The sequence below is a fragment of the Coturnix japonica genome, chromosome 4 (assembly GCF_054131305.1).
Source record: "Coturnix japonica strain WE chromosome 4, WE-NBRP24, whole genome shotgun sequence".
Taxonomy (NCBI): Eukaryota; Metazoa; Chordata; class Aves; order Galliformes; family Phasianidae; genus Coturnix; species Coturnix japonica.
Window position 1 is genome coordinate 20,807,000 of NC_140666.1, and position 20,128 is coordinate 20,827,127.

The 20,128-nt window shown below is 41.5% G+C and overlaps 1 protein-coding gene across 1 annotated transcript in view; it reads left to right on the forward strand.

Annotated features, from left to right (window-relative positions):
- The window catches only part of TRPC5 (transient receptor potential cation channel subfamily C member 5), an 87,283-nt gene that overhangs the window by 34,929 nt on the left and 32,226 nt on the right, over positions 1-20,128 (forward strand). The window contains exon 3 of the mRNA XM_015860650.3: positions 8,425-8,946. Within this exon, the coding sequence (XP_015716136.2) occupies positions 8,425-8,946 (522 nt within the window). The remainder of the gene's footprint in view (positions 1-8,424; positions 8,947-20,128) is intronic.

The window sequence follows — 20,128 nt, forward strand, 5'->3', positions numbered from 1 at the left end:
AGGTGCAAGGCAAAAACAGTCTAACTCAGTGCCTTATCAGAGAACTAATGAACAGCATTGAAACAGAGGCTTGCAGGCTGTGGTGCCAGCTACCAGACATCTGACAGAGGCAAATAAGTCACTGGTTCCTTTGCCAGGGCCAACAGCAGGTCTGTTATTAGCTCCTAGGGGGGCTGGTGGGGTCAGTCCAAGAACTGCATCACAGCACACATAACCATGTAGTACTTGTCATCTGGTGTATAGACAGCTGAGAGAGTCAGGGAAATGCTGTTATGTGAGGAGCTTCCCAAGGAGTTTGCTTTATTCATTTCTGGGTGTGATCTCAGTACTTGCCTGCATCAGCTGCTAACAGCACAGCTCACAAAAGCAGAAATGCAGTGCAAGGAACTGGCTACTGATGGTCTGAAATCCTGCAAGGAGAGAGTGTTCTGTGCACTAATGTGTGTATTTTCAGTTGGGAGGAATATCAGTGCATGGGTGGACTGCCTGGAGGGAGCTATTAATAGGGAAAAATAGTCCTGTTTGGACTGCTACGTGAGCCTTTGGTCTCTCTATAGATGTGCTGATTCAGGTGTTAAATTTGAAAAAAAAAAAACGAAACAAATTTCTTTACCAACCCAGCATCCATGAATGCATCTTGTTTACTCACTACCCTTTGCTCCTGAGTCCTGATTACAACATTCGCTGCTCCCTTGGATCAGTACTTCAACATCACGTAACACGTTTTTGCCTCTGGTCTGCGTGACTTTTGGCACTCAGAAAGGGCATTTGACATGGCTGTCTGGACTTCATTGACCTGAATGTGCTGGGGGAGTCTGTCTGCTGCTAGAGTTAAAACATGTTGTCAAAAGGAAGCTGGTTTGTATGGGGAAATTGAAATTAAAGGCTCAGTGTCTAGGATTTATCAAGAACTGTAGGACTGCTTAGTAGGAGCACAGGACTGTTTAGTAGGAGCACCCTAACCCTAATTAGGCTGTTGAATATAGCTGTCCTTGCATCTGCAAGTTGGAACAGCATCTGTATGGCTCGTTCATCCTTGTGATGATCTGTGATATAGCGGTGTTGGTATGGCTGTGATGAGCAGAGTCTTTCGGTAGCAACAAGAATGAGGGAAATCAAAAAGGCATCACCTGTGAACAAGAATATTTTGTCTGATCAATCCTGTGTTGTTACAGTGAGGGAACCCAGCACATCAGAGGTCTGTGCTCCATCATTGCCTTGGAAAAGCGCACAAGAACCACTCTAGGCCTTCGAGAGGCTCATGGTCACATGCGTTGTTGGTACTTCACCTGTGGTGGTGAGGACCTGTGTGCTCCACTTAAAGACTCTTAAGGCAGATGTAAGAGCTAGAGCTGGCCTCTACAGCAGGAGGGGGTATATCATCTGCTTGGTGTTTTCAACCACTTTGCGTTAGGAGTGACAAAGGCTGTCACTGCTGAAGTAGTGGTACAGGAGGATCACAACAACACAGATTGCATTCTTGCGTGGGACCCTGCCACCTCAGCAGGTTGTCATTCCTTTGCTAGCACAAATGCTGGGATCTTTTCAGAATCCACGGCTGTCTTGGTTAGTAAAAAAAAAAAAAAAAGATGCCAAAAAGCACAACCTAAAAGCCAAGATGGAGAGAAACAGCATCAAGATGTCTTTTTGTGCAGCATCAAGTAGCATGGGCTGCTACCAGACCTGCTCATTTGTTCCACCATTTGTGTGATGTTGTCCTACGATGAAATCGGATTTTTTTTTTAATTATTTTTTCAAATCATGATTCAGTAGCAGCAAAACCCTTCACCCACCTTTCAAGCAAAAAGGCTCTTCATTTCCAAGCCCTGTTAGCAACATATTACCTCACCTAGACTTGCTGAAACATCTCTCATCCACACACAGTAATAAATTACATGAAATAGGGACATTTTATGTACAAAGATGATGACATGAAAGGCTGCAGACGGCATGATTATTGGACTATTTTAGCACATCTTGTCCTTGTTACCACTAAGTCAGAAAAGAAGAATACAGAGATCAGATAAAATTAATTAAAAAGTTGGACAACTCTTCCCTCTCAGGAAAAATAACTGGAAGACGTTTGAAAGATAGCCATAATAAAACAGAGAGGGCTTCGAAGGCAGAGCCTGCAGATTTTGGGCTAACTCTGGACTGTATTTAAGCATGTTTGAGGTCGGGAGAGAATTTATACATAAAATTTTTTACAAGTATGTAAGGAACAGTGACATTCCAAGGCCTTTAATGCTGTTGAGAAATTAACAGGACTGGATTAAGCGAGCTCTGTAACAAAACTACCTTCCGGGCATAAAAGCAAAATTAAAAATTGTCAAGGCTTTTTTTAATAACAAAGAAGCAACAACAACAACAACAACAAAAAAAAACCAACCAACAAAACAGCAGCTCCTGCCACAGAGCAACTGTTTAAAGTGGCAATGAAAAGTAGTGAAAAATGAGTAAACAGCTTTATGGTTTCAAATGGGAAAAAAACTGCTTCAGGCATTCGATCCAGTCTGCCAATCTGAACTTAAGGAGAGAACTCAATTTACTCCTGGCAGCAATACTAAACTTATAGGCAGCTGGGTATCAGGGGGTCTCAGGAAACAAATCAGCAAGCGACCAGGAATTTCTGCATTTTGGTGAGGCCAGGGATGGATCTGTAGCAAACGTTTCAGTTATGCCACGTTTTTTTACAGCAATTTAATTAAGGTCCGGATTTGTAATATTCCAGAATTTTTGTACCTTATTTGTTTTAATGGGACAAGTATCATTATTCAGCATGCTCCAAGCCATGGAAGCATGTGAGAAAACCAAGATTTATTGGAGAGTTGGTCATATGAGAGATAATATGACAAAACTTGTAATGAACAGTCAAGTTCTCAGCCACTCTTACACTGCTGGAAAAGACACAGCCAGAAGAGGGTGCAGTTGCTCGTGGCACATCACCATCTGGTCTTCCACCTCTGAGCAAGATCGAGACCTGTGTCTTAGGACACAGCTGCTTTTCCTGCTGGATTCGGCACTTCACTGGATAAAGACAGGAATTTGGGGCCAAGTGGATATCAAGATCTTAATTTAAATACAAGAGGTTCAAGCATAAACGGTCTGACTCTTGTTAAAGCATCCCTGTGATCTGGAGAATAAGCTGTATTGGCTGCACTCTTGGTTTTAATCACTGACCTCCTCATTTCCACCTCTTGCATGAGAAAGGGACATTGCTTTAAAGAAGAAAGTGCTCTGTCAGGAATGTGTTGCCTCAGGCCATTTAAATGCATTTTTGCAAAATCCTTTCATTCCAAGGGCTTCTCTCTGGGTTGTTTCTTTTTAATCCACAGAAAAAGAGAAAATTATGTAGCATGAGCCATAAGCGGTGACATCTTTTGACAATCTCTGTCTGCGCTGCATTCCCTGAACACATGGCTGAACGCAGGCTCGGATGCAGCTCTGCCACAGTCACATGCACTGGCCTTTGGCTTCGCTCTGATAACCAATCTCATGGGTCTGTCTCAACATTTTTAGCACACAGAAGCTGAATTAAAACGTCTGATTAATGTATTTTGCGTTTGTTTATTGGTTGCAGTGAACGAAGTTTGGTTATATAAGAATCACAAATGTAATTTTTTGCATTATTTCAGTAACAGTGTGTTACATGTAGAAGTTTTAAATTCAGTTATATATATTTTAATGTTAATATAACTCATCTAGTAACCTTATCTCTGTCTTTGGCTTGTTGCAAGGTGCTAAAACTATTTGACTTAACTTGCATACAATTTACTGAGCTCATTTCAGGTCAGAAGGACACTTTTCTTCACCTGGATATCCTGGGACAGCTTTGCTGAAATTGCCAAAGTACATCAGTAGCAGCAGAGCTTGCCCAAAAATACATCTGCAGTGAAGCAGACTTTATGCCAGAGATAAGAACTTGCTCATAACCAATACAAAACCCCTTAAAGTACATTACTTTGTTATCAGTTTGTGCTGTTCATTATATTTCATTAACCAAATGATATTTCATTCTGTGAATTGCTCTTTAGTTAAAAAAGACAACACCCTTTTAAATATAGAAACTGCCATCACTCTCAGTAATAAAATATGTCTCCCAAGGCGTGCCTGATGAAGATATTCAGTTATTGAAATCAGTACGACTGTACCACCTAAAATGAATGCCTTGGTTTTGAGAAGTGTGCAGCATTTCCCCCGATTGCTCATGGTGTTCTGTCAATAAAATACTTTGTTTCTGGGCTTAGGCAAGGAGCAAGATGAGAATGGTCACACCGTCACAACAAACGTTTTTCTGCAACCCTTTTGCTGGTAGCATGGCTGATCTGCAGTCTAGTAACACTGTCTCTCTATTTATAGAGCTGTGTCTCAAAGTGCCACATGACTGCGATTCTGAACAAAATCAGTCACTGCTAAAGCTCCTTCTGACCACTGAGCCTCTTGCTGAATTGACGTAGTGCAAAATCTTTCTAGAATGACAGCAATTGTCCACGCCTGCTACAATGCTCACGGATGGTGTATGTACTTCCCCCATAGAGCTACAAACAGAAAAATGAACTACAAACAGGAAATCTTTGCTCAAAAAACTACCCAAGCTTGAATTTCTGCTTGCATTGCATTTAAATCTTCCATGAAGTTGTACAACTCTGTTTTGTTTAATAGAGCACTGTTTTAGCATGCCTGCATACTCAGTTCAGGCCTGGAGCACTGTGGGTTTTACCTCGGGAAACAACAGTTGTGTGCACTGCAGTCCAGGTGAATGCTGTGGAGCCCTGTACATGATGGAGACTGGGTAGCAGGGTTACCAGGCTGTAATCAGGAGGACTGTCAGTACAAAGAGGCAGAAGACAAACAGACAACCATTCCCAAATAGTAGACAGAGTCAGGCTCCTTGTTCAAAGCTGAATGAGCATTTCTAACCATCTGAAGTATTTCCTGGTCCCATCCATTTAGGTTGCTTTGGTTCACGTTGCTGAGCAGCATAGAACCCCTCAGCTGGATTGCTTCTCACCACTCTGACCCAGACATTGTGCTCTTGGGACACACATACTACTCTAGATGTAGTCCAAAGTAAAGCTGTTAGAAGGCCTACCACAGCCTTCACTTCTTCTGTACTAGATGGGTTTGTTGTTTTTTGTTGTTGTTGTGTTTTCTCCTTCTTCTTCATATTTCCTCCCCTTTTACTAGTAACCATACTAGTTACTAGCTTGAGCAGTAATTCCTGCTTTTCCTATGCAGAGCTTCTCTCCAGCATTGTGCTACTTAACCGACAACTTTTGTTTTTCTGCTCACAGGAGAGCTCTGCCACACTGAACGGTGCTTTTATGTGAGCTAATCCTCCAATTTCTTTTCCTCTACAGAACTAAGCTCGTTTCACTTCCCCCTCCACTTCAAATAAATGAGATTTTTCACTCACTGCGGTATCGTTCAGAGAAGCGGTGGTATAGTGCTGAGCAGCCTACATTTATGAGGGTTAATCCAAGAAAGAAGGTACCAAGCAGTTGATCACTAGTTGTTAGTAGTGGCATCAATTTCTTGAACGAACATTAACAAGATAAACAACAGGGATGGCACATGCTCCTGTGCAAGCACTGACAATAAGGTTCTGAAGGACTCAGCTTAACAGCTTGTGTCAGCTGGTGAGGTTAATGGAAAAGAATTTGTTATTCAGGTCACTTAATGAAAATAACCTTGGGAAAGCTTAGCAAGAGACCTTTAGGGTGAAATAATTTATTCCTCTTCTGCTTCCATCACTCTTAGTTAACCCAAAACACAGAAAAAGCTGATCTAAACATGAACTCGACCTGTCAGTAGTGCAGGAGGAACATCAGCAATTACAGCATCTTGTAATATCTGCTGCCCCTCTGGTGACAGTAGGCAGAATGCAGCCTTAGGAGCAAAGGCTTTCCTTGCATCGTCCCATCTCTAAAACAAGACAGCTTGTTCATTAAGATGCAGGCTATCAGAGAGATGTGCAAGACAGCAACAGAAATGATCACTGTGAGCCATGTCATTTTTAGCCAGTGCATGGTCCTTGGATCACCTAGATACAGGGAAGAGGCCACAGCCGCCATCCCTTGCACAATTCCTGCTCTGCCTTCTGCTGGTTTGTTTTGCTGTTCAGCTATAATCAACAGTGAGCTTCAGTTCCTGTAATGTGAGGCATTAGGCCGATCTGTTTCCAGACTCCAGAGAGCCCCTGTTTCTCTGCGCTGCCATTGCCCTTCATGTCCTTTTAATTAAAGTGCTGCAAGCTGCCCAGGCAAATACATCTTTTGCAGAGTGGCTGCCTGATTTCTATGAAAGCAGAACTTAACCGTGAGGGTAGGGCTTGTGACAGCAGCCAGAGTAAATGATGGGAGATCATTTGGCAGATACCCCCAGTTTGATCCCACTCCTTGAGACAACTCCTTTGGGAGCCCTGGATCCAGCAGGAGCAGGACATTAGCAGACATGCTCAGCACTGCAGCCCTGTCCCCACCTGTAACGTTACCACCTTGTCTACAAGGCTTTTTCCCTTTGCTGAGCAACAAGAATACCTCATCTGTACATAGCTGAAAATTCTTTTACAGCTCTGGGTACAGTAATTTCCATACAGGAAAACAAGATTAAACTTGACAGTAATAGGGGTGATAGAGAAGGGGAAAGCGCTCTTCCTTTGAGGCAGAGGCTCAGAATGCAGCAGCCAGCAACTGACTGAGCAAAGGAGGGGAAGAAAGATAAAGGCAGTTATGCAAGCAGCAGGGCTTAAAAACACTTCAGAGAGAGAAAGAAAAGAGGAACATGCACCTTTCTCTTGACATTTAACAAACTACCTAAACCAGCTAAGCAAAGGAAAAGAAAGAATGTCACAGACCTTACAAAGAGAGCTGCTTTCAGCTGTTTGTTACCAGAGATCTTAAAATACCATTATCCAACCTTGCACAGAGACTCCAAGCCCTCCATGACCTGCAGAAAACCATCACTACAGTTCTCTGTTTCCCTGCCATGTGCTGTATTTATAGATTCCCTTCTGACTGCCTCTGTGGGAAGAGCCTTGTTAGCAACGACTGCCCCTGTGTGTGATTTAACTCCTCAGATTCAGCCACTGGGGTAGCAAACTCATAGTATTTCCAGGAATGCCTCTAGGCTCCCAGTATGCCCTGCTCCAGTAAATGACCCCATACCTCAGTGTGCTGCTGGCCTCTGGGAAAGCATTGCATGGTGAATGATGCATGAAGAGGTTTATTAATCAGCACCAGCCCAGGAGTCCTCAGCATTTTAGTTCTACAAAGGCAATTCACTCCTAGGGAAATCAGTTTCAGTGGTCAGAGGTTCACTGTCTCACAACCTGTCTTACATCTAGCCCACAGAAAGATTGCTAGCTGCTTTCTGCATGCTAGTTGTTGTTACTTTACTTTTGGTTTTTTTTATGGACTGAGTAATGTTTCCTGTCGTTAGAACTCTTTGACAGTTGTTTCTATGAAATGCCTTTGACATTTGCGAGGGGAAGCAGGCCTACTGTTCACCAAAACCAGCAATCACCCCCTGAGCAGCAGGACGCCAGCTGCCAGGGCAGGAGCGGTGGGCACATGAAGTACAGTATGCCTGAGTAATGATTAACACACAACAAAGAGAGCTGCCTGTGCTGCAAATGGAAACACACTGCGTGCTTGGGATGTAAGAGCATTTCGGTCTAATTTTGCACTCTGCATATAGTAATAAGACACAACAGGGTGTGCATTAAGCTCATCTTTTGAGAAGTGCAACGGTAGCTGAATAATGCACACCCTGGAGTGTCTTATTTGTAGTGGACTATGGCTCATTAATTTTACATTTAAATTTTTTTCAAACCCATTAAAATAAAAACAGATCTATTCTGAGGGCAGTTATGTAATGTATCCTTCCACTGAAAAGTAATTTCAAATAAAAATAGTAGGGGAAAGGTGAGGAAGAGCTTTGCTTTGGACCAGAGTTTGGTTTGGTTTGTGTGGGGCCTGTTGTCAGTAGGTTCCTGGCCTGCTAATGCGTGTATATAATGGAAATAATGATAGTTGTGGAAATCTTTTCAGTGTTTCTAGGCTTTTCTTCCTGTGTAATTGCTTGTGCCTTTGTCTTCCTTTCTCCTGTGAAAGTTCTCCTTTAGGTATATGAACCAGTAGCCGTTTCAGACAGAGTTCACATATAAAGCATTCAGATGGGATTGTGACTTACTTTTACACCAATCTGATCCTGTTCTGGGGGCAGAGAGTCAAGATTTGAGGCAAGATGGTTTTGCCAGAATAGAATTGTGTGCATACACACAAACGCAACAGGATTGAAGGCATGTACGGTGTTATAAAAACTTTGTTTTATTATGAGATCACGTTATAACAGTATGAAGGAGGAACATCAGTTTTCTTCTGTCCCAAATGAAATATGACCATGTTTTTTCCCTTCGTATAGGTTCCAACCTTGATGATGGACACACAGTTTTCGGAATTCACTCCAGATATCACACCAATAATGCTGGCGGCTCACACCAACAACTATGAAATCATCAAACTGCTTGTCCAAAGACGGGTAACTATTCCACGCCCACATCAGATCAGATGCAATTGTGTGGAGTGTGTCTCCAGTTCAGAGGTGGACAGCCTGAGGCATTCCAGGTCCAGGCTGAACATCTACAAAGCCTTAGCCAGCCCCTCACTGATTGCCTTATCAAGTGAGGACCCCATCTTGACAGCCTTTAGACTGGGCTGGGAGCTGAAAGAGCTCAGCAAAGTGGAAAATGAGTTCAAGGCTGAGTATGAAGAGCTTTCTCAGCAATGCAAGCGTTTTGCTAAGGACCTTTTGGATCAAGCACGGAGTTCCCGAGAATTAGAGATTATTCTCAATCACAGAGACGATCAAAGTGAAGAGCTGGACCCCCAGAAATGTCATGATTTGGCAAAGCTAAAGGTAGCAATAAAGTACCACCAGAAAGAGGTAAGAGCCATTTGAATGCAGAAGTTAGTGAAAGCTGCACATATTTGATGAAATTAGTTCTGTTTCAAGTCTCCATAGGTTTGTTTAGGAAAGACATGGTTGCTAAATGGGAACCAGTGGGGTGTATGTGGATCAAGTGGAGAACCATGTGCAGATGGGTTAATCACAGCCCAGAGGTTCAGTGCACTGCTGTGACAGCATGAATCTGTAGCAGGACTGGAATCTGGCAACAGGAGTGGAACTTGCTGCAGGAAGTTATGGCTTTTATGGCACTGGCATTTTCTATTTCAAAGATACTTGAGTCCCTTTTCATTGTAACCCAGCCCCTACAAAGAACAACAGTCAGAGATTTACGGGTTTGTTTGCTCTGAAAGCTTTTCCCAGTAACTGCCTTTATACAGGAACCAGAGGCTAGAAGAGTTTGTCATAGAGTTATTGACTGCAGGAAACATAATACATCCTTCACTTCCTCCAGCTGCTGCACACTTCCTAGCACCCATTCAGCACTAACCTGTAAGGGCTACAGGAACTACAGCAGCACAAGAAAACAGGAGAGGACAAGGACATGCTCAGTGTTTCAGGTTCACACATTAACATGTTTTTTTTTCAGTTGAAAATGCTCATGTGATGCTAGGAAGTAGATCTCAATCATGCAAATACTTTACACTTGAAGCATCTCAGGTAGGTGCTTGCTTCTTGATTCATCCATGTCTCCAAGGTCTTAGAATCACTTCCCAAATCAGACTTCTGGCCGCATTACCAGAAAGGAAAGACATAATATAGGTAAAGGGCACAGAGCCTTTCAAAAGCCCTGCAGATCTAGAGATTTACAAGTTGATTCAATAAAGGCTATGAACCCAAGGAGAATGCTGACAACAGTTTCATTAGTTGGCTCTGGAATTTCTTTCTCTTTCCAAATCTGGACAGAGTTTAATAGATGATAAATTGCTATTGACCAGTAATGTTCTTAGGTTATCTGAAAGAGGAATTTGGTTTGCTTGGTTGAGGAAGTGACTTTCAATGTCAGTTACATTCTTCTGTGTCTGCATGGTGACAGGAATAGTAGAAAAGCTTGCACATTATTCTTCTCACTATTTTCCCTGTATATTTCCCTGTATTTGAGGGTTTATTTTTTTATACACTGACCCAGATGAGGACAGCCTGATAAGATAGCTTCCACCTCCCAGAAAGGCTGCTGCTGTCACCTGAGGTAAAACAGTCAAGAAGTGAAAGATGCAGATTTTCCTTTCTTCCCTTTGGTCTGTTTAGCCTCTTGCTGCAACAAACTGGAGGTGAAGCCTCAGGCTCTCTAGAATGTAACATGTGGTCACTTACTGCTCTTGCTGGTCTATTCCAGTAAAGTATCACTGGGCTTATTGGACTTCATGTCAATTTCTGCTTTTAACGCCAGCTGACAGTGCTAGGTAACACCATAAGCGCATTAGGGACACAAACAAGTAGTGCAGAATTAGTCTGGGGAGTTGTAGTGTAACATATTAGTTCAGATGTTCCTTGAATCAAAAAAGGTCAGGAAACTGCTTCATTTTTTTTACTGTCCAGGTAGCCACAGACATAACCCTCATGTGTGCCCTTCAGCAGCCAGGACACCTCCAGTGCTGCACAGTGTGGTACTGTGTCACAGTTCAGGCTCACTATTGACACCCAAGCACAAATCTGTGACTTCCACTTGTCTTGTGTTCATATTAAGATGTCGTAAGTTGGAAGAGGTTCACTGTATTTGAAATGTAGTGCTGAACAGTCCTGAGGTTCTTTTATTCTCAAGTAACAAACTCTTAATATAAGCGTGCTTGCTTGACAGTGTTAATCGTGTTGTTTTTGTTTTTTTTAAATCATTTTCAGGGGGGGTGGGGGTGGACATACTTGACTGAATTCCAAACATATGGACAAGTTCCATCTTTTGTGGGATATTCACGACAATTCCAGCACATGAATGATAGCAAATAAGCATAAACTGTTGCCAGCTAGTGCTGTTACCAGGGCAGGGACAGAATGAAGGTGCTTAGGAAACCAGCACTACTGAACCACCTCATCCTTCCTGCTTATTCACAAACATTTGATGCAGCCTGCAGCGTAATGCTTTTATGCAACCAAATCTTGCAGTAGTTTTCTCATCGTCTTAATTGGTCCAATATGAAATACCAGGCAAGATATGAATGTCATTGCCAGCTTCTGAAAAAAAAGGAGTAGGAACATTTAGTGGGAGACACTGAGAAATGCCTTTTAATCATGACTGAAAAGTATCAGACTAAGAGAATTTTTGTGAGGGAAAAGGAGGAAAATAGAAACAAGATTGGTTTCATGAAAGGCAGCTGTGCAGAAACAGCAGACTTTGTAAAAGAAGATCATCTTGTTCCACAGAAGTATTTTATATCTTAGCATTGACAACCTTACAAGTCGAATCTCCAATAGCAATAGGTGAAAATCCAGAGTGAATGTTAGTTATTTTCTGTGACTGTGAATTGTTACCACAGTTGGTAGTTTTTTATATTCAGCATAAGGAATATGTGGTCTCACATTGATTTTAGACAAATTGCAAGAGAAAATTTTCTGCAGCTTTTTCTTTTTGAGTGAAATAAATACAAAAAATCCCACAAAATAGAAATCGATTCAATTTTAGCTTAATCAAGCAGGTGTGTTCAACTTCTAGATTCTTTCTAGTGAAGTTGTTTTAATCAGGATAAGGATTTGGTAAACAGGTAATTGCCTTTGGATGGAGGCGCTGTACTGTGCATTTTGGGTAGAGAGTAGCACTCAGAGTTATGCCTGCTTTCTACCAGCATCAATAGACTGGAAATTCAGAGTACTTTTCACCAGGCATTATTCAGTGTTTTTCTCCTCAGGACATTTGAGCTGAAACCACCATGCCTTTTTGTTTCCTTTGCACTCTGATACTGAAAAGTAGGTTCTAGTCTTGCTCCAGATACAGAAAAATAGCAGCCTTCAAATTCCAAGTGCAGGTTGATGATCTTGAGCAGTGAACATACAGGACTGACAAATGTCTTGATGGGAAAAGTTAGACACCTATGGATAGTTCCTGCTCCAAACTGAATCCTTGGAGGAGAGGTTTTAAGAGCTAGTTAGGTTGTTAAATGTGCAAGTAAGTGGGAGGTCAGATTTTCAGCAGAATAATCTGGGTAAGTGCCTAAAACCTGTTGTAGATTAGATGCTTATCTTGCTGACGCAGTTTGAAATTCCACTGTTAAATTATCTGCATGTTCTGGCACCTAACTATTGGAGAAAAATCTGATCTTGTATGTTAATTTTAGCAAGTAATTAGCAATCTGCCCTACCATCAATATAGCTTCCTGTTCCCTGGATGGAATCCAGTAAGCATGCTCAGGGTATATGCAGCTTCATCACTTAATCTGGCATGAGACCCTCAGTCTTCACAGAAGACTGATCAAGGGCTGATTGGTGAGGGAAACTACATCACTTCAGCACATTTAACATTGGCCTCATTGCAAAGATTCCATCCAGGTAAGTACTACAGCCATGTAAGCATCCCCCAGGCAGGCACTGAAAACCATACTTCTTCAGTTCCACTTTTGGAAGAAATAATCTTCATGAGATCATAGGAATTATTCTACTAAGAGTAAAGTAGGATTTCCCATAAATGCTCTGTAGTATAAGGGATTTATCTTCATCGAATCATTTGAGTTGGAAGAAATCCTTAATGATCATCTAGTCCAACTTCTCTGCAGTGAAGAGGGACATCTACAGCTCAATCAGATTGCTCAGAGCCTGGTCCAGCCTTATCTTCAGTGTCTCCGAGGACAGGGCTTCTACCACCTCTGTGGGTACACTCTGCCTCACCACCTTTATTGTAAAAAACTTCTTCCTTACATCCAGTCTAAATCTCTCTTCTTTTAGTTTGAAACCATTTCCCCTTTTCCTATCACAGCAGACTCTGCTAAAGAGTGTCCCCTTCTTTCTTAGAGCACCCCATTGAAAGGCCATTCTCAGGTCCTTCCCTTCTCCATACTGCACAGCCCCAGCTCTCAGCCTGTCCTCCTAGGGAGGTGTTCCATCCCTGGGATCATTTTTGTGGTCCTTCTCTGCATGCACTCCAACAGCTCCATGTCTCTCCTGTGCCGAGGACTCCGCATGTGAACGCAGCGCTCCAGGTGAGGTCTCACAGCGCAGAGCAGAGGGGCAGGTCACCTCCCTTGCGCTTCTGGCATTGCTGCTTTTGCTGCAGCCTGGGTTGTGGTTGGCTTTCTGGGCTGTGAGAGCACATTGCTGGCTCATGGCCAGCTTGCCACCCACCAGTACACCCAAGTCCTTTTTGGCAGGACTGTGCTCCATCCTTACACCCCCCAGCATTAAATTCTTGTATTCATGACTAATTTGGGAAGAAAAGAAGGTGCGGAAAGCTTAACACAAAAAGGCACAGCTCAGCTGTTGGAGATCAATGTTCACTATGCTGTTCTGGCACCACATTAGCTCTGCATTTGTTAATTTGTTTGTATTTCTAAGAAAAGATGAGGGAAGTCATCTCTTAAGATCTTGATAGTCACTTAAAGCACAGTTGTAGTGCAGTGTTCTGTCACTGTATTAAAGAATAGAAACAGGCTGGATGCAGATATAATTTCTGTGTCCTTTAATGTATTTTAGACTGCCAAAATATTGTAAAGCGAACATAGTATAGCAACCAATCAGGTCTAAAATAGCAGATTACTTCATGAGGTGTAATTTCAAGTTACATGAAGTGTATGTAACAATCTGATAACTGTGATAGTACCAGTATATATTCACCATACTTCAGCTTTCCTGATCTCCATCACAGGTCACTCACATCTTCAAAATAAAGTGGGACATCACAGTAATGGGGTTTTAATACTTTCTATTTTTCCAGTACTAGTAGTTGATTCAATTGGTGTATCTGTAAGAAACATGCACAATGCAAAGCACTCAGAAAACGTGTATTTTATCTGACACCATTTTGCTTAGCACTTTCACTGCATTGCATCAAAGGACTGCATGAAATTCCCTCTCAGAAACGGTTACCTTGGTCTCTTTTACTGACTGTACTCTAAATCAATGACAGGAAAGGAGAGAAATGGAATTGTTTACTTTTCTGATTTAGAAACAGTGCTCTTTGCTGTTTTCTCTTCAGGGTGGAGCTTCAGAAGTTCTAGTTCATTTTTCCAAGTCCTTTACATAGCCAGGAACCTCCTGAGATACAGTACTGGAGTGCATGAATAATCATTCCTGCCATGTCACATATTTTTTAGCTGTGTCTTGACTCTTTCAACTGTGTAGCTGCAGTAGAAGCACAGCATCATTCTCTAGGGACTGTGCATAAACCTGGTGAATTTCTAAGGGCACTTCAGTTGCCGTATAACAGCTTTTAAAAATATCACAGATGCATGAAAAATGAAGTGCAAGGGCTATGAAAATCAAAGCTCATTTATTGCACCTTGTTTACCTACTTTGAAAGCCATTCAGATATCTTGATGGATAGTCACAGATCCAGTCTTTGCTTGCAGCCAGTGCTGAGTTTCTCTCCCTTGGCTTTGTCTGTTTTCTTGCCTCACTGACTGGCAGTATGATACAGGGCTGAATATTTTTATTACGCTCTTTAAAAGCACCATAAAAAGAGAGCTCTTCAGTGAGCTTGCAGAACTCAGAAGATTAATAAGAAAAGCTTGCACTTCCAGTTTTGTAGAATGAAATCATACAACATCATGAAAAGATGTTGTATTTGGACTATTAGGACTAGATGGGGCAGGCAGAGCTGCTCCTTGTGGAAGTTTTTTCCTTTCTCATGACAAGGAACATCGGTATCTGTCAGAGTGAATGTTTAGGATGGTGCAACTACACTATTTCCAGTTCTATCCTACACCATAAACCTGAGCATAGCTTTAGGGATTTCTGGAGCACTCAATGCCCATCTGTCACCTTCCGTTTTCCACCAGCATTCATTCATTATTGTGTGCAGCAAAGTTCCCATCTTATGTGTGAACAGTGACCTTTGCTAAAGGAAGCTGTTTTTTCTCAGGCTCAGTCCAGTCAAACTGATGACCACATTGCAACCTCTTCCATGTATGGAGTACTAACAGAGCTGCTATTAACAGTCTGAACAGCAGACCTTTGAGTTGACAGGTGGGGAGACCTATCTCCATTTGCCCTTAAAACAAGTTTTTTTCTGTAAGTATCCAGGAGCCGCTACTGTATGGGCTGTGGTGTTGTCAGATTTATTCATTCAGTTTTGGAAATTAGCATGGAAATTAACCCATACAGCCGCACTGTGTTACAAAAATGAGGAGTAGTAGTGCTTAAGTGTGCCTTCTTGCCAGACTTGAAAGAAGAAGAATAAGAAGAATAAATATTCAGAGATCTGACGGTTCATCAGTTTGACAAAATGGACTTGAATGTTTATTTGAGGAAACAATATTATTTGGCATATTATTCACGTAACACCAAAATGTTCTAACGATGAAGGTTAGGCACATATTGCAGCTGTCGCAGAACAGAACTGCAGAAGACTCTCTTTTGACAGCAAAATCATCTCTGACTAATCTTGTCATGCACATATTTTAAAAAACAACATAAGACAGTTATGTCAGTCAAGGACAAGGACTTTGCTTGAATTAGTGTAATGTGAATCAGGCAGTAAATGCCGGGATCATTCTTGAAGTCATTTTTGTTGCCTTGTGCCTCTGACTTAAATGATCTCTTGGACAAAGAAATATGTTGAAAGCTAAAGGCATTGTCACTGTTTTAAGAGCATTCAAGAGTGATTTATTGAGTTTGTCGTTTCCCTTAGCTTTGTGTATCCCATCAGTCTTCTTGCTAGCAAGAGAAGAGGCCTGAGAAGCCAAAAGTTAAAGTACAGGATGTGATTGATTGGCTTTCTATAGACAACAAAAACTGGGAAGTAGAAGCAACATTCTTGGTATCTGTAAGCAAAGGGCTCAATCATTCCTTGTCTGAAAGTCTAGAATGCCTTTCAGAATCAGCTTTACATCAGTCTTCAAGAGTAAGTATATCTTCTTATTTCGTTCTCATTTTGAATGATAGCCCAGAACAACAAACTCTGTACGGTCTCCCTTTTGTATACATAAATGATCATTATTAATTATCGGATTTCTGTGGATTTTATCTTCACTTCTGTCTCTTAGTGAATAGTGGTTTGAAAGTCCACAGACAAAAGAACTGAGATTCTACTCCCCTTATGTCTCTTTATGTGTGCATCAGCTCCATCATCATCCAGATGAGCCATTTAGATGTTTTGTGACTGGAAACATGGTTACCCCATGGTTCTTCACTGCAGGGAAAGTGAGATGGATGGATGGGTTATCCATAGTCCCCCCCGCTGAGATCTTCTGCAGAATAACAGCTAAAAGCTGAGACTGCCATTTTGTGTTCTTATTCTTTCTTTACAATCTCTGGCCAGTTGATAAATGTCCTTCAGCACAGAGTATTTCCTCCTCACCCCATAGCAGTGGTACCATCCAGAAACAGAGCAAGACTTCAGAGGTTCCCAAGGATGTAAGAACCATTTACAATATACTGGTCTCTTCTTGGTATTGTAAGAGAAGGTAAAGTACAAAGAAAAAGGAAACCAAAATTAAATAGTTTCAGCACAGGCATTTCTCAGGTTAGAAAGGAAATAAATGGAAAATGTTTTTATAAGTTTTTATTAACACTAATAAGGTAAAGTAGGTATTTAAAAATACTTGTGAATGACTTTTAAAATTCTTGTGTTTGCTTTACTTATCACTTATTTAATGTAAATGTTAAGAATTCACTAGGGAGAATAAACTCAGCACTTTACTTAAAAGTCAGTATCTTCTCCACTTCAGCTAAAGCCTGCGAGAGCTCCCAGTGTTCATTTGCAAGGCTTGTAACTCTTCAAGTGCTGTCTGCAAGAGGACTTAGGAAAGTCTGCAAGATTTGCCTCTAAGCAGTTCTTAGCCTGAGTGGTTTTTCAGCTCTCCTGTATGAGGAGTCTGATAGCCCCTGCTTGGCTCTGGGAGAGCAGTCAGCGTGTTGTGGATTAACTGACCCTCACTTAGGTGCGCACTGTAGCATACTGCCTTTGGAAACTGGATTGTGCCTGCTTAACCTCTGCAACACAACTCTGAAATATGTGCTGGGATAATTCTACATGAGTTCGTTTATCAACTGTATTCTGCCAGCTGCTAAAATACGTGCTGATTTTATTTATTTATTTATTTATTTTCTTTTCCTGCTAGAAAGCTTTGTGCTTCCATTTGGGCTTGTGCTCAGGCTCTGACCCAGAAGAGCTGTTCTGGGGTTGCTGGTAACAGGCTGGTCTCCAGAAGTTCTGTTTAGCAGTTCACCTTTGTTCAAGGCTGGATTTATAGCCGTACTTAAATCCTGCTGACACAAGCCATAAATACAAATCTATAGCTAAACACACGTTTAAACACTCTGAGAAGAGATGAATTTAATGCCAAACTCAAATACTTTGTTAATTGCTTCTTTGTGTGGGCACCCAGAATTTACTGGGTCCTACCTTTGTCATAGAATATACAGGACCTCTTCTCTTTAAATATTTAAAGCAATCCAACATAAATTCTTGAAAACTATGGATCTTGATGTATTGGTGGCAGGTTTTTGCCACGCATGCAGTCTTACCTTTTGCTAGCACTCACATCACAGGTGACTTGCTAGTTGCTATGGCTTGAACTGAGTTCATGTCTGCTACCATCAAGAAACGTATTATGGATGGGAGACCTCTAGTTAAGATTCATGTATCATCATCACTTCAAATATTCTAAGAACAGATTAAACAAAATTCTGTATAATTTAAGGCCATATGTTCATCTGTGGAGGATCTGGAGTTTGTTTTATCCACCAGCAGAGGGATTGAGTGATTTGGGTAACACCAGGTTTTCCTGAAGGACTCTTCCAGCTGAGCTAGTGATCTTCTAATGACAGAAATGGCTGCCATTTGGATTTGCATCAGTGCTTCGCTGTTTGAAATAACATACATGTGAGCAGCAGCTGTGTTTGAAATAGGATATTCATCCTGTACTTTTCTGAGGGAAAAAAAAAAACACAACAAAAAAAGATGATCTCTTGGAAGTGCCTGATGAAGAATGTTGAGCTACAGCCTGTAGCTATGGCTGAGTTACCCAGCTTCTCCTCCAGCTTCTTTGTTTCATTTTTTCCTTTTTTCTCTGTTGCAGAAAGTACTTAATTAACAGGATGAACAACCATTAGGTGTTTGCCCTCCGCAGTTCATGCTTTAGCAGCAGAATGTAAATAACTTTGCAGTCGTTAACAAGGTTGAACTTGGAAAAAAAAAAAAAAAAGTGCTACAAAAGAGTATTTTCTTATTCATCTCACTGTTCGCAATGCTGCAAACTTGAGGGGCTGGAATCTCTTATGTAGAATATCAGATCTCACAGGGCTTACTGGCTCTCAGCAGCAGGCTTCAAATGAGGCCACAGATAGTTTCTCTCTTCTGTTTTTGAGCTAATTTAGAAATGCAGCTCTTTTGAGTATTGCCCGCTGGAATTTCAAACTGATGCAACAATCACATTGCCTTTCTTCTCCTTGGTTAGAAAATGGAAGCAGAATGGTTTTTCTGTTGCATGGAAATACATCTTGCTACATGTGCTGGCCCATCTGAAGGATATGGAAGCCAAGGAAAAAGCTGTGTCAGTAGCAGGGTAAGAGGGGCACAGTCCTGCTGCGTGGCCTGACCTCACCTGCTCACCTGAACTGGGGGATGTGTGTGTCCTCAGAGACATCTTCACCCTGATGACTGCCAGGGAGAGAGCGTAAGGCACTTGGCAGGACCTGCAGTGAGTGGAGAATAGCAGTGGCATTTATCTTTTCCATGATATAATTGGATTCACAGAAATTCTACATTTCTCACAGAATTAGCTGAAATATATACTTAATGCCACTACATCAGACACTGCATTTACCCAACTGTCACACACACTGCAAAATCTAGCTCAGTTTGTGTGACAGTCTGCCTTTTCAAAGCCAGAATAGCTGTAATTGTAAAGGACAGTGCAAATAATGATATCCTCAAACACAGGAACCTTGCATCTATGCAACTGCCATGTTTTGGATAATTGCTATGGAATATAGTCATAACATAGTGTCATCATATAGTGTAATTTAATGTAATGCATTATAATGTTTGTAACAAAGTAAGTATTTTATACTATATAAAATAATAATAACCCCAAGTGCAGCTAACACTTTAGAAAGTGTTGCATCCAGCTGCTGTGTTTTGGATAGTTGCTGTGGGGTGTAGCGTTACTGATGAAGTCTAACTTATCAATAGAAGTGTCATACAGGGAGACCAAAGTTAATTTTGTGGCTCCCATGCCACATTTGGCTCTCAGTGGTAACCTCACTGGGAGCTGATGTAGCTGACTAACAGAAGAACTCAGTCCTGCTTATTAACACAGGGCTCTGCAGTTATAAATTAGTGCTTATTCATCTATGAAGAGCATTCGCTATCGCTGTCTGCAGCAAGAGTACAGAAAAGAACTCCAACAAACTCCAAACAGAAGAGCCTGTTGGCAGCCGTCACGATAATCAGAATAAACGTAGAGAGATACTGTGCTCAGCCCCTGTGATGTCTATCAGGGAGCTATTTCAGTTTCTCCCCGAGGCATTCACATCTCAGCCCATCTGTGTCTGATCCTAAATTACTTCTGACTGTGAGAGATAAGGGATTTCCCCATAGATAAGGGGAGTTGGGGAGGGTGGAATATAATTTCTGTGTTTGATATTTATATTAATGGCACAGCTTGCAGAAAGCATTTAATTCCCAAGATATAAAATTTAGGTGACACGAAAACATCAGTTAAGATTAGATATTAAGAAAAAGACGCTCCATCCAACAGCTGCTGTTTTCCCTTAAAAAACATTCCCCTTGATAGAGGATCAGGTGAAAACGAGTATGATGAACATTGAGAATGAAATTCTCTAATTGCACAATCCAGATGCAAGCCAAATGTTACAGCCTGGCAGGACTGAAAGGGAAAAATGAAAGAACACAGAACACTTCATACTGCAGTAGTTTCTGCCCTCAGTGTGTTTCCCAACCATGAGTGAAGTTGCTGATCTCACTTCTTGAAAAGGTGAAGTCATTTATCCCCATTTTCAGATCTTCATCAGGCTAGATGAAGCGTCTTGCCCACTAGTGGCAGAACAGCATTGT